At 42.7% G+C, this 15,301-nt stretch overlaps 1 protein-coding gene across 2 annotated transcripts in view; it reads left to right on the forward strand.

Annotated features, from left to right (window-relative positions):
• slc2a9l2 (solute carrier family 2 member 9, like 2) overlaps positions 1-15,301 on the forward strand; it is a 71,527-nt gene that overhangs the window by 50,607 nt on the left and 5,619 nt on the right. For both annotated transcript variants that reach the window (XM_056605341.1, XM_056605342.1), the window contains one exon: positions 11,100-11,227. In XM_056605341.1, the coding sequence (XP_056461316.1) occupies positions 11,100-11,227 (128 nt within the window). The remainder of the gene's footprint in view (positions 1-11,099; positions 11,228-15,301) is intronic.

The raw sequence follows: 15,301 nt of genomic DNA on the forward strand, positions 1-15,301 counted from the left end.
CACACACACACACACACACACACACACCGGCAGCTGTATTGACGGAAGGCTGAATGCCATGTTGACCAAAATTTAGTCAAGCCAGGGTCAAAGCGCTTCATTTCAGCCTTTAAGTCGCTGATTAAGGGGATGCTCTTGTCCAATGGCTGCAGATGTGGGGCCGTTAAGGGGCCCTGTTCCCTTCCACAAGGCGCTGGTGGAGGTGGGTGACTAATGAACTGTGACCTTCCACCATGGATTTAATGGATTTTTAGTGAGTGGAAATAAACAGCCGCAAACAATGGCTTCTGGGCGGGAGAGCCAGGATCAGATCCCTCCTGTGCACGCCGTCTCTCTGACACACATTCCGTAAGTTTCATATTTAACCCACACTGAGGGCCCTATCTTGCATCCAGCACAATTGACTTTCTACACTGACGCATGTATCGTTGCTAGTTTACAACTGGCGCAGAGCTTTCTTTTCCCTCCACCGCCACGCTTCGGTAAATACGGGGATGAGCTTGCGCCTCAAGGGGCCGTACTAAACCCGTAACGCATAATACAGTCCATGGCAATGTATATTAACGGGGGGACACATGCATATTAGGAACACAAGTTGATAACGATAATGCATACAATACTGGTAAGAAACAACGTTTGTTAATGTAGCCTATTGCGTATATCATTAAATAGAACCAAAGTTACCGCTTATCACATGTGTGTTAAGTTTTCTTTGCCGAAATTTATTTGAGGAAGTTGTGGAAGAAAACGCTATTCCATGTGTGAATTAGGCCATATGATTACACGTTACGCCCAAACCACACCTACGGGTAATTAGGCTACTTCAGACCAACCCTTTATAAATTTTCGTCGGGCGCAAGAGTCATTTATCCGCCAGTAAAATAACAACATCGCCATAGAACCGCCCACAAAGCTACTTGCGTTTGGAGCTTCTCACTTGCGTTTCAGACCGTTAAAATAGGGCCCTGACCCTGTGTGAGTTAATAAAACTCCTTCAAGATCACTTGGTCTAAATTTTGCTTATTAAGTACATTGGGAATGAATGTGTCATTCCATTTGATAATCTCATTTAACTTCGATTGGCGTGGATTTAAAATATAATTTTAAAAGTGTGATCAATTGCGAGTTAACAAATAATTTCCCAGCATTAATTCTGATATTCAGATTCACACACACAGCTACATCGACTCCAGACACATTGACACATTACGTCTGCTGGCACAAAATCACCAAAGCCTAAAGTCTTGTCCAACATGTGTCAATCATATTTGATGAAAAGACTTGGTCTGGATTTTATACTCATGAAAGTGCTATGGCGACAATACTGAGTGGCCACGCACCCTAATGTAAAGACAGGAGATATCCCTCCGCTGGGAGAAGATGGTGAGCTGCTTCACATTATACCTTGAGTGTCTTCAGATAGGTGAGTTTTCAGTCAACATGGGGAAAGCTGTCAAAGTTGAAAATACAGATGCACATACAGGGGCCAATTCAATGCCCTGTCACTTGAGGATTCAGTCAAGATACTGGAGAATTGGTCTAACAATTGTTTGACAGCTGACATCCTTGACAGGAGCCGTTAAAGTTTCTGTACCCTTAAGCCATTATCAATTTCTATATATAAATTGTGCTTATGGTAAACACTCTGTTTTTGTTCAGCCTACATAAATGCGAAAAAGTACCAACCTTGCTAGATCCAAGTACCCGATTGAGTGGGACTCCCCTGTAACGTAGGGGTTCATGAGTGGTTAATTGGGACATCTCTCTGCTTGGGGGCCCGGGTCCCGGCCTGCTTTTAGGTTGGTTTCTCTGGTTTCTTTGGAATTAAACAGTTATTTATAGAGGTAGCCAACTAGAAAAGCCAGTGTAGAGATTGTTTGCATTTGTGGTATTTTTCAAAAGCTTGAGAAGATGATCCATTTTAATTGCTGTGGAAAAATGTTGGGAGATGTTTCAGTGTATGGCACTATAATGGAATTCTAATGGTGCGAGGGTGCACTGTAATTATGTGAGAAAGGAATAACGACTATTCTTCCATTCTTATTCCTTAATGGAAAAATAACATTGGGTTAAAATGTTCTCTGACACTTAATCGTAAACACCAACTAACAATAAATGGATTTTCCGGCATAGTGTTGGGTGTGAGTGTGTGTGTGGCTCATCCGGTTATCAAATGCAGCTGCAGTAGTGGAGCCTGGTTTTGGTCAAGCTATGGAAACACTCCTTAGTCTTGGGGACAGCTGACACAGAATCACCTGCAAAAGAGAAGCAAGGAGACTCTTTGCACAACGGCAGCCTTTGTGTTTTGCATTAATTGCATGGACCTTATAAGCATACTAGAAAGCAAGAAAATAACTTGACTGAAGGTTGGAAGGAAAAAAAGAAAAATAATCAAATCAAATGAATATAAATATATATTTACACACACACACACACACACACACACACACACACACACACACACACACACACACACACACACACACACACACACACACACACACACACACACACACACACACACACACACACACACACACACACACAGAAACACACAGAAACATATAGTCGTATAGCGACTTTAGTGCACAAATAAGGAGCTTGTGTCGTTATGTGATCCATGATCATGAGCTATGAAAGGAAATAATGGCAGGCCCATATGTTTACTCTGGTCATTTTCTGCTATTGCATGACACTGAAGGCTGTATAGCGGCATTGTTCAACGGGTCTAATAGATCATTGGTGTATAAATACAACGCTCATTACAATCAGTGCAGTTATATGCCGGTCTGACTCATTCAATCTATTTCTCCACAATACACCACAATTTGTTGAATCGATTCCTTTCAGATGAGCTATGATAGAAAATGTGCGACAGAGTTTGAACCAACAATCATTTCCCAAATGTGATTGTTGAAATACTTTTTCCATTTAGTGTTTCTCTCTCGTTTTCCCATGTACACACACTTGCAACACAAAAACACACACACAGGAGGATCATCCATTTTCCTCTCCGCTCTTTTTAAATTAGTATTTAGTACGGTTTGCGTTTTGGTTAGCGCTCAGCAAAAGGATGAGCTGCTTGTGTTGTAAGTCTTGTGTGTTTTCAGTGCCATGAATTAGAAGCAGGGGCACTCTCGTGTTTTGTTTTGTGTAAAAAATAAATAACATGGAATATGCCAGAAAGTGACACCTTCTCTAGAGGAGGATTTTAAATTGGCTCCTGATGCATAAGGCCCATGCCTCTGTTCTTTATTACTAGTTTTAAATGTTCATACAACACAGCCTTATGAAAATAGCTGTTCTCCTAATCCATGGTGAAAGGCTCAAGTTATTATGGTGCCTCCATTGCTGCTGCGACCACTTCTGGATGCCTTAATGCCATCTGAAACCTCTTTTATGTACTGTACACTCACCCTACTGCTCATTGTGCCCTGGTAGGCTGACAGACTGTTGGTTTCCTTCATAAGCTTCTCTCCTTTCATTGGCTACTGTCTTTTCACACTGTATCAGTGCTGCCAGTGCCAAGAGTCTTGCCTTTTCTTGGTAACGGTACCCTGCTCCATCCAAATCCATGCTATTAGAGACGAAACACTATGTATGTTCCCACGTTCAACATAAATCTGCTTTGGACCCCCTTGCAATCTGTTTTTCATTAAAGTAAGTTTTTTTTGTAAGCCATTTCAGGGCTACCTGATCCTTGTTTTGTTTCTTTTTGGTATTTCCTTATGAGCTGGCTTTATGATTGACTTTGAGGAACAAAGTAACATTTTGGCTAGGTTATTTCTGGAGCTTTTGTGAGCTGCTGTGTTCCTTTTTTTGGTATTTAAGTTCCCCCTGTGTAAATGGCAGCATTGGAAATGAGATGGTGCCAGTACCATGTTCGGTAACATTTTCTGAGACCAAACTCAATTGCAGAGTCATGGTGAAATCATTTGGAGTGATAATGGGAAATATTAAATCCAGAAACATGAGAAATGCTCTCTGGGGTATTAAAAGGAAACTGGGTCAGTAGGGAGAGACATTTTAGTCTAGTAAGGATGAATTAATACATTTAGCCCGAATTAAAATATCATTAAAATGTATGGTAAAAGAGTTAACTAAGGTATGCATATCTGCACAAGGTAATATTGTGAGGGTAATGGTTAATATAATAATGCTTATTACTTGATTAATTAATATAAATGAGTGGTAACAAGATTATAAGTTAGCTGTTACTTTATTTGACTATGGTTGGCTAACACATTATACAGGTCCAACATCTACAGTTAAATTGCCAACCACTTTTTTTACTCTTGTTAAAGTATAGTTTAAATAGTGTAACAGTCCCCATACAATAAAATGTAACTTGATGGCTTAAACGTCCCTTCAGACCTTTATACTTTGCCTGAGTTTACTGTACTATGCTGTAATAAGAAATTGAGTCATAAATGAGTCCCTTTGTGCTGGCTCCTCATCATTATAAGTATGCATGGTCCAAGTTTGTTCAGGGGGAGGAAGAGAGTCATGTATAAGGGGAAGTCTTGGGAGTCCGGACCTCGGTAATTTTTCTAGAGATAGAATTAGAAATCAGAAGCTGTTTACAAAATCAAATTAGCAGTTGAGAATTTCTCAGAGATGAGTAAACGCAGTTGAAACTAGCCGAGCGCAACCAACACATTATTTTTCAAACCTACGTCCCTGGTAAGATGGCCACATGTTTACTAGTAGCAGGTTGTACCACTGTTTTGAAAAGCAGGTGATGTCAGGGGCTGCTAGGATGGAAATGTCCACATGTTCTTTTCTACAGCTCAGGGGTCATTTGTGGACTACATTGGAAAAAATGCAGCGTTGATTTACATAATTGATGATCATCATGTTTGTTATTTTATAGCTGCCTGTATGAAAAGGCGGTCCACTATTTCTCTTGCAACTCTGATGTAGCTGTAATAAAATAATAGAATATGAATAGACATTTTTAAGAACAACAGGGAAATATTGTCATAAAATATGCTCTGTGGAGTTCTACAATGATTGGTTGTAAATTTGTCAGTTGTGTCAAACTGGTTTAAGTTTGAGGTATTGTTTAGTTTTTGAACAAGCAGCTCCTCAGTGGAGAGGAGATTAACCAGAACACAGCGTGTAACAGTACTGGAATAACACGCTGTGATACACACTGATGGGAAACAGATTGGACATCCACTTTCCTCTAAAGTAAGAACAACATTCATTCCCCCAAAAATATGTTTAAATTGATGAGCTTTTAAGGGTTTGGTAGGATAAACCTTTTTTCTTGATGCGTATGATTTATCATTTTATGTTGAATACCAGTGCAGTTACACTGTGATGAACACTCAAATCAAAGGGGACAGGCTGAATAATTGGACACGGATGCAAAAATAAACAAAGATCGATCACAACATATAGTCTTGCTGTGTGCATTGAGAAATCATCATCTTTGCCCAGAATCTCAAATGCCTCTCCGGTATCCCTGTAAGTAACGGCAGTAGAGTTGTATACCAAGTGCGTCGTTTGTCATAGCCAGACGGGAAAGTACCTATTTTCTCACTCAGTTGCATTTTAATCTCTGCAGGTGCTTCGTGTGCCTGTCTGCCTGCCTGTCTATGTGTGTGCGTGTGTGGTGTTTAGATAGTGCCAGAAAACTTATGAGAAACTTTAGACAATCCATCCAGTGAATTGAAGGCAGCAGTGATGTCTGTGTACTGACACCAGCCCCGGACTGGCCTCCGGGAGCACCGGGAGCTTTCCCGGTGGCCAGGCCTGCTTAATGACCTGCAGATAATAAAAAAAGAGAAATGGCCCTCTGTCAGGCTACTGAACTTAGAAGCAGTCCAGGCCAGTGTTTCTAGCTGCTGTGGCGCGATTGTTCGTTAAATGCAAACTGTCAAGCATTACCGCCGCTTGAAGATGGATGGGTGGAGCAGAGAGGGAGAGGGAGAAAAAATAAGGGAAAACCCCTTGCTGCAGATATCGACAAAAGGTTTTCATGCATGGGACCACCAGGTTAGTCAGTAATGAACATCGTCCCCAGTGTTAAAGCTGCCAAGAAACTGAACAATCAATAAGAGAAGTGGTTGTCTCAAATACATTTGTGGCATAATTGGCATATCTGGTTGAGTTAGTGTGATCAATATTGTTTTAACAATACATGCCTTTTGTTGAAAATTGCAGTCAGTGAGCTGCTAGATTGAGCTAATGATTGTATTGTTAAAACGATTGAGGCAACGTCTCCTTTCTTCATTTTGTGTGCGAGTGCACGCCACATACAATAACCCATATGAGTCCCACTATCCGGGCGCCTGTATTATTGAAAGGTTTGTGTTGGTTAAAGGGCTATTTTAACTTTGGATGGGTAGCGTGTCAGTTAACTGAACATGGTATTGTGTTCTCGCTCTGTTCTTTGAATAGGTCTGGAACTGTATTATAATAATCGTAAATTCAAAAATATGTTGTGCTCTTGCAGGTATTCTTTTTGAAGGTGCAGAGAGTAGCATTGCTAGTGCCACAATATTACTGAAAAATGGATGAGAGGAGCCCACTTGTTCAGAGCCACCTGCAGGTTCACAACATCTATTGGACATTTTATTTGAATAATGTATACAATCAAGGGTATTTTATCGTGGAAAAAAAGGTTTTCAACAGGTGTACTCAAACCTTTGATGGTGTATATCAGTCCACTGAAAAGGGTACTGGGCTCTTACTCTGTTCTCTGGATAGGTGGAGACTGGAGAGAGTAGCAGTGCAAGTCTAGTGCTAGTTAGGCAGTCGCCTTTGGAGAGAGAGATGGGTCTAGAACCAAGCGCAATGATGAGGTGATGCTGAAAAGGGCTCATCAATTCTCCAGAATGGCATTATCCTGTCAATGAAGCGTTTAAATTAGGGAAATCCTGTTTCTCTGATTGCACTGAAACGCACAAACATTGTATGCAGAAGCCCCATTGTGTTAAAGGTCAAGTGTCACACACAAACCCACGTCGTCCCCAGACAAACTCTGTCCTGCAATATTCATCTGTATAGGCTATTCTATCAATGAACAATAGCAAGTGTAAAACTTTTATATCTTCCACATACAGTGAAATGCAGGCGGGAAGTGATAATTGAATCTCTTCTCAGAGAATTATAGCGCCATAAAATGCATGGAGCCACATCTCTCATAAAAGGATGCTCTCTAGAGATTGGTTTCAAACAATAGCCACTTCTAATACAGAGGATCTGTTTAAAAAACATTGTATGCGTGTGCGTGGTTATCTCTCCGAACAAAGAGCTCTCTGTATTCAGTATCACAATTCTGCTGTTAATGATGCAAATATATTATAAGGCCAAGTTATTTTGCTCAGACACGGGAAAATAACTTCAGTTTTAGTCAACAGAAAGAAAGTTTACAGACAGGTACAAACTAAGTTAGTTTTCCACTATCTATTAGTAGATAGTGGAAACCACCCTTTGGTGTTTGAGCTCGGATTCAATTGATCACTTTTACTATGGAAATAGTCGTATGGATTCTATAGATGTACACAGTTGAATAATAAAGAGACTGTACCTGCAGTGTGTTCAGGGCTCTCATCAGGCTCCGCCGAAGGGCTCCAGGGGAGGGAGGTGGAGACAGCTAGGAGCCACACACTCACTAACTATAGGAGCCACACACTCACTAACTATAGGAGCCACACACTCACTAACTATAGGAGCCACACACTCACTAACTATAGGAGCCACACACTCCCTAACTATAGGAGAGACACACTCACTAACTATAGGAGCCACACACTCCCTAACTATAGGAGCCACACACTCACTAACTATAGGAGAGACACACTCACTAACTATAGGAGAGACACACTCACTAACTATAGGAGAGACACACTCACTAACTATAGGAGAGACACACTCACTAACTATAGGATAGACACACTCACTAACTATAGGAGAGACACACTCACTAACTATAGGAGAGACACACTCACTAACTATAGGAGCCACACACTCACTAACTATAGGAGAGACACACTCACTAACTATAGGAGAGACACACTCACTAACTATAGGAGAGACACACTCACTAACTATAGGAGAGACACACTCACTAACTATAGGAGAGACACACTCACTAACTATAGGAGCCACACACTCACTAACTATAGGAGAGACACACTCACTAACTATAGGAGCCACACACTCACTAACTATAGGAGAGACACACTCACTAACTATAGGAGAGACACACTCACACACTGCTAGGAGACACACAGACACACTGCTAGGAGATACACACTCACACACTGCTAAGAGAGACACATGCTCACATACTGCTAGGAGACACACACTCACACACTGCTAGGAGAGACACGTGCTCACACACTGCTAGGAGACACACAATCACACACTGCTAGGGGAGACACGTGTCCACCCAGGGGTTTCTACACCATCCTTTTACATGCAAGATAAGTGGGGGATATCAGTCATTTGTGTTTGTTCATTTGACCAAATTAAAAATTCATTTAAATGTTGTTCCCAGCGGCAATGCATATAATGAATTGTACCGGGTTCAACTGAGTAAGGAGTCTGTTCAAAGATATCATGATATCATTAATAATTATATCATGCGTAATCAAGAATTACGCATGATAACAATGACACCCTTGATATCTGTGCCAATTGTCTGTGACCTATTAAAGTTTAAATAGCGCTTTCTATAGGAGATTAGGAAATATAACTATAATCTGTGTTTCCAAATGCTTGACAGGTTGTGTTCATCTGGCTGGTGACTCCCACCTGTAAAGACATGATGGGAAACAAGGCAGTTTTAAATGGCTTGTAAGGGCCAATCACACTCTTTTCTTTTTTGTCTGAGCTAGCCTTGTTCTTCTAAAATCCAACAAGGCTCTCACTGTCTAATGATGATGAAATTATAATCTTGGCTTGGTGACAAGACTCAAGGGAATGAGTCAGTATTTAATTTCAAAACCAATCACACGTTGCTTTAATTATCAACGTCAGAAAGTATTGATGTTCATATTAGCTGAGTGTTAACCCCAAATCTTTCCTGTGTGGTTGAATTAACTTCATGCGAGAAGATGTAAGCTCCCTTAGGACTAAAGCTGAACAACTACAGTATGAAAATGAGTAGAAAACGGCATATTGCCAAGTACTTTGGCCCGATGGTCATGTTCTCATTAAAGAGCGTGACAATGCTTTTGGAATGAGACCTCGAGACCTACAGAATTCAGCTACCGGATATAAACAGAGCTGACCCTTATTAACACACCCCAATGGGTAACTGCATCAGCTCAGTATTCAGCCTCTGAATGTGAAAAAGATCCGAGGCTTTTTTAATGGCAGGCTGTGTTACAACATGAAGGACGACAGCGAGGTGGTGTCTGAGACCACCCAGACTGACAATGGAGGCAGGCTTCTGATGAAATCCCTACTGTCCACACTTCTCCTTGGATTATCCTAGACATGAGCAAAACTGGACGTGCATACAAAACATTTATCTCTGTCCTTTCTTATTCTGCCATGGGGAAAGGAGATCAGCTCTCTATCGATTCCATCAGATAAAGCCCTTTTTTTTTTGCTGTGTGCTTAGACTGCCTATGTCAAACCATACATAACAATTGCTGTGCCGACATACAGATTTTCAAGGCTGTTAGTTTTAGCTCAGGCCAGAAATGCAAAATTATTTATTGGGTATCCATAAAGGCTTATAGTTGCATTATAATGGAAATAATACTTGTTCCCATCGCCATCATTCTGTGTGCTACAATGTTCCCCTTACATCGCTGGTCTGAATCTGGAAATCGACCAACTCCTGTACCAATTCAAACAGGACAGTAACCTTGCTGCTGATAAATGCTTCCAAAGAAATGTAATGTACCACGTTAAAACTTAACTGCCTCTGACCTTCACATGCAGAATTTAATGCTGAACTCAAACACCTAGTTCAACATCATAAGCTACCGGCTTCCAAATGTCATCCTGGGTTCTTGTACAAATGAGGAGCACTGTTTGACCGCGACGCCAGGGGACAGGTTAGAGTGGTGCACGGGACAACCCTGGGGCACTCTGGCAGGCTGGCACAAGGGGACAGGTTAGAGTGGTGCACGGGGCCAACCCTGGGGGACTCTGGCAGGTTGGCACAAGGGGACAGGTTAGAGTGGTGCACGGGACAACCCTGGGGGACTCTGGCAGGTTGGCACAAGGGGACAGGTTAGAGTGGTGCACGGGACAACCCTGGGGGACTCTGGCGGGGTTGCACCAGGGGACAGGTTAGAGTGGTGCACGGGACAACCCTGGGGGACTCTGGCGGGCTGGCACAAGGGGACAGGTTAGAGTGGTGCACGGGACAACCCTGGGGGACTCTGGCAGGTTGGCACAAGGGGACAGGTTAGAGTGGTGCAAGGGGCCAACCCTGGGGGACTCTGGCAGGCTGGCACAAGGGGACAGGTTAGAGTGGTGCACGGGGCAACCCTGGGGGACTCTGGCAGGTTGGCACAAGGGGACAGGTTAGAGTGGTGCACGGGACAACCCTGGGGGACTCTGGCGGGGTTGCACCAGGGGACAGGTTAGAGTGGTGCACGGGGCCAACCCTGGGGGACTCTGGCGGGGTTGCACCAGGGGACAGGTTAGAGTGGTGCACGGGACAACCCTGGGGGACTCTGGCGGGGTTGCACCAGGGGACAGGTTAGAGTGGTGCACGGGACAACCCTGGGGGACTCTGGCGGGGTTGCACCAGGGGACAGGTTAGAGTGGTGCACGGGGCAACCCTGGGGGACTCTGGCGGGGTTGCACCAGGGGACAGGTTAGAGTGGTGCACGGGGCCAACCCTGGGGGACGTTTTTTCTGTCTGACAAAACTATATAGAACTGTTAAGTCAGTAAACATACCAAGTGAAAGAAGAATAAGTGTTTTATTTATGGATGGTTTTATAATATCCATCATGTATACATTGATTATATGTATTAGGTTTGATGTTGGAGGACAGCGATGACACAAGCAAGGTTTTAATTTGAATTGTTTTTCTTAGCATTTTAGTATTTTATTAATACAGAAAAAACATTGTGTGTGTGCCATGGCTGACGGTCTGGACCTGCCTCTTCTTCCAGGTGGGATTCCGTTCGTCCTGACCGGGGAGCTTTTTGAGCAGTCCTACCGGCCGGCTGCCTTCATGATTGCTGGTCTCGTAAATTGGTTATCCAATTTTGCTGTGGGCCTTTTGTTCCCGTTTATTCAAGTAAGTGTGACCGTGTGTTTGTTGTCTGCCTGCATGCTATTTCACTTTATTCCACTATTTAATGAGACAATGAGTGTGCCTATTTGTTCTTAATTCAGGGCTTCATTAGATTCATGAAGTTCGGTTTATTAACCAATTAATTTCAAGAGCATTTGAACTCAAATGATATTGGCCCTGACATGTCTCCATGTTTGGAAGGTGGAGTAATTTGCAAAAACAGCAGTGCCATCAAGGTTACCCTATTTGTTTTGGAAATTGAATCATTTCTATTACTCTGGGGGCCTGTTTGATCTCCAACAGAAACAGCTGTGTCGCTGAGCAGGGCAACACCACAACACATCCTATCATTGGACTCTGTCCTTTACCCTTATGTTCTGACTTTCCCTTTTCCATCATATCAGGTTTTTTTCTTAAGTCATACTTATTGAACTCAGTTCCTGCTTTCGCCCCTCCTGACCCTCCTGTTTCACCCTATTCTCTTTGGTAACAAAAATCTTAATTTAATTGATCATATCATCCCTTTTTCAACAGTGTATTTCAACCATAACTAGATGGATGACATGTGCATGAGGTGTCAGCATCACCTTATCGTAAATATATGGGTTTCTTTTCCTGGTGGATTATTTTATTTATTTTCCGTCGGTCCATTACTTTTTGTAGCATGCATGACTGAGTCGCGGTCCCAACACATGTGCACATCTCATTAAGGTTAATACGGATGTAATGCAATATGTGATGTCGGGAAGTAGAGACATTTAGAGGAGCACGAAAACCCCTCCAATGGCTTGCTAAGCATGCGTGAAATACCATGTCCCTGCCTCACTAATAGGGTTCTCTGCTGGCTCTCCCCGTGCTCGGCTGGAAGATTAGCGTTATTTATGCCAACTCTTTGCTTCTAAATATAGGCACGGATCCCCCCTAGAGACTGTGCGGTGTGGCAATGAAGCTGAGTGTTTCTCTAGTCTCCGCTCCACGGCGGGAGGGGGGGGGAGGCGTTAACCCAGGTAGTGGCTGGACCTACTACCCTGTTGATGCTCTCCTGGAGCGGGGCTGCAAGCTGCATGGGGTCCTGCGCTGCCGTCTCCCATGTCACTGATGTGACAGTCTACTGGGCTGGGGCACCAAGCACGCTTGCGTTTGGGAGAGCCATGGAAGATGTGTTTTTGTGTGTCCCGGGGGGGGGGGGGGGTTCAGACATGCCAAATATAATGAGGCACCTATTTGAGGAGATGCTGGAATTTTAAGTCCATCTCCAAAATAATACCTCCCATTGTTTATTTATACATATATTTCATCCCCCCGGGGATCACCAGAGCATCATGAATTGCAGTTACAAGCGTTGTATAAGCGCCCCCCACCTCAGTAGTAATTACTATAGTACAGCAGGTAGTGCGTTTTTTGATGCTCTGTAATGCACTTTCAAGGGCAGAGTGATTGCTTTTTCTTTTGGTGATGTTATTCACACGAAAATCACATGGCGTCACAATATGGTCACACCACCACTCGATCTCAGCAAAGGAAGTTGGACTGGGGAAAAATGAACTTCGGACTTAAACGATTGTCCTTATTGTGCCTGAAGTTCAAGGTCATTGGCTATGGGAGACTAAGGTCAAACAAAAGATAAGGTGTCATCAAACCTTTGTGCATTCTTTTCTCCACGTGTGTGTGTATGTGTATGCAACCCAGTCCCACGGAAATATGTGACACTGTCACGTCACGTCATTTAATCTATTCATTCGTGATCTGGGACAAGTAATTTCAATTTTCTTCTTGCCAAAAAGCACAAATTTCAAACTCATTCTAAAAAGAAGAGATGAAGCAGCCACCTTTTTTTCCGTAGCAGATTGCCTACAGAGCAGCGCACCTGCATTAAATATATCCGTCAATTGTCACAATTTCTCAGAATCAAAGGTGAAAGTAGAAACGGGTGGCCAAAGGCTGTCATATTGTTAGAAATGTGTGCTTTTTGACACGAAAAAATTTAAATTACGTGTCCCAGATCACGAATGAATAGATTAAATGACGTGACAGTGTCACGTATTTCCGTGAGACTGGGTTGGTGTACGTGCGTGTGCGTGTGCGTGAACATGTGCGTGTGTGTGTGTGTGTGTGTGTGCGCTCACTCGTGTATGCATTTATTTGTGTGGTATCTGAGAATGTGTTTTGTTTGGGTTCCCCTCTGAAATCATTAGCATATTCATGGTGTATTTGAAGACTGCCGGATTCCTATATTCATACTTCTTAAATTGCTAATACTCCCTATGGAGTGAGATGCATTCTTCATGAATATTCGTATAAGCCCTGTCACAATGGTGTCTTCTGTGTGTCCTCCTTCATACTGCAGGAATATTCCCTCTTTAGAAGAGCAGTTCATTTTACCATTGATGTATGAAGCCCGTGTTCAAAACGCTTTTACCCCTCCCGTTAGAGCGTCCATTGCATTGCAACGTAAGGAGTTTCCCACCAATCCACCATTGACTCTGAATCCTCAGAGTTCCCAGTCTTTTTTAAATCGTCTGAACAGGAGCGAACAGAGCATGCTCGGATCGGTTGCTGTGTAATGAATGGCTGGCTATAATAATGAGGATTAGAGGCAGTTTGGTGGCGTTGGGTTAATACACCATAGGGGAATTATAAACACTGCGAGCAGACTGTGTGTGAGCGGTGGAGGGTATTTATTTGAGCTCTATTGTGATAAATCGGAAAAAAACACGAGAGACATACAAATATATATAGTTCCTCCCATGATGTTTCCTTACATTATCCTCAACCATTCTTACCTCGATTGTCTGCCAACGTCTGTGTGTGTATGTGTGTCTATGTTTGTGTGTGTGTTTGTGTGTCTATGTATGTGTGTGTGGGCAGGGTCTTCAATCTCTTTGCTATTGATGGGGATTTAGTGGAACCTCGATCTTGCTCAGGTCCGGTCTTTCTCAGGTCTGAAAAGCAGGATGAAGATAGATGTGCGTGTCGTTCAGCGTACACGCATACAGCCATGGAAAGAGATAACCTTGTCCAAAACTCTACCTGATAAACGCACACAATTGTCCTCACCTAGCCCTTTTCATGCTGATGCCGATACATACACACATATATATTTATATATATATATATATATATATATATATATATATATATATATATATATATATATATATATATATTTATATTTATATATATATATATATATACACACACACATCAACAATCCACAACAAAGATGCAACGGCTTCAACAGAGGAGGGAAACATGTGTCTTTACTGTCCAGTGTGTCTTTATCGAACTGGGCTACATTCATCATCATTACCCCTCACTCTCTCCAAAACGTTTCCTTGCCTCGTTTCTCTCTTCTGCGAGATGTGTCGATGCGTCACCCCACCCCTGACCACTCCACGCGTGGCACAAAGTGTCTTTCCAAGGACTTTCACTAATTAAATTGCCACGTTCCTGCACGTTGAAGCTCCCCTCCAATTCCACGACTATATCTGAAACCTTGTGTAATTGCACACCCACATAGATGCTCAGGTAAAGCTCTCGCTTTCGCTGTCTCTCTCTGGGTTTCTCAGATGTTCCTCTGTCTGCCAAGAATATGTATGAACCACTTATACCATATAAACATGGACGCCCTATAGAAGAAGTGAATGAATTGACTGAAATGTCAAGGTAATATTTCATGCACTGAGTAATCTGAATCAAACTCTGAGCCATATCGTTCACCTCTGCGTGGTATTTATAAAGCATCATAAGGTAGTAAGCTTATAAATAATAAAATTTGGAAACGCCTTTCAGGACACCGAAGGTCGCTTCAAGATAAAACAAATAGTAGAGAAAATATCAAGAAAGGATGAACAATTATCAAAAATATATAAAGTCCTTATAGCCATATCATAGTCCATAGGCTAGTCTGAAGAGGTTTTCATTTCCTTTTTAAACTGGGCAGTGGATTCACACTGCCTGATGTCATTTGGAAGTGAGTTCCACAGCTTTGGGGCTGTGTAGGAGAACGCTCTCTCTCCCATGGTGCTGAGGTTCATCGAGGGCACCTTGAGCAGACCAGGATCGCAGCGAGCGGGA

This window comes from Gadus chalcogrammus, chromosome 13, assembly GCF_026213295.1.
Source record: "Gadus chalcogrammus isolate NIFS_2021 chromosome 13, NIFS_Gcha_1.0, whole genome shotgun sequence".
Lineage (NCBI taxonomy): Eukaryota > Metazoa > Chordata > Actinopteri > Gadiformes > Gadidae > Gadus > Gadus chalcogrammus.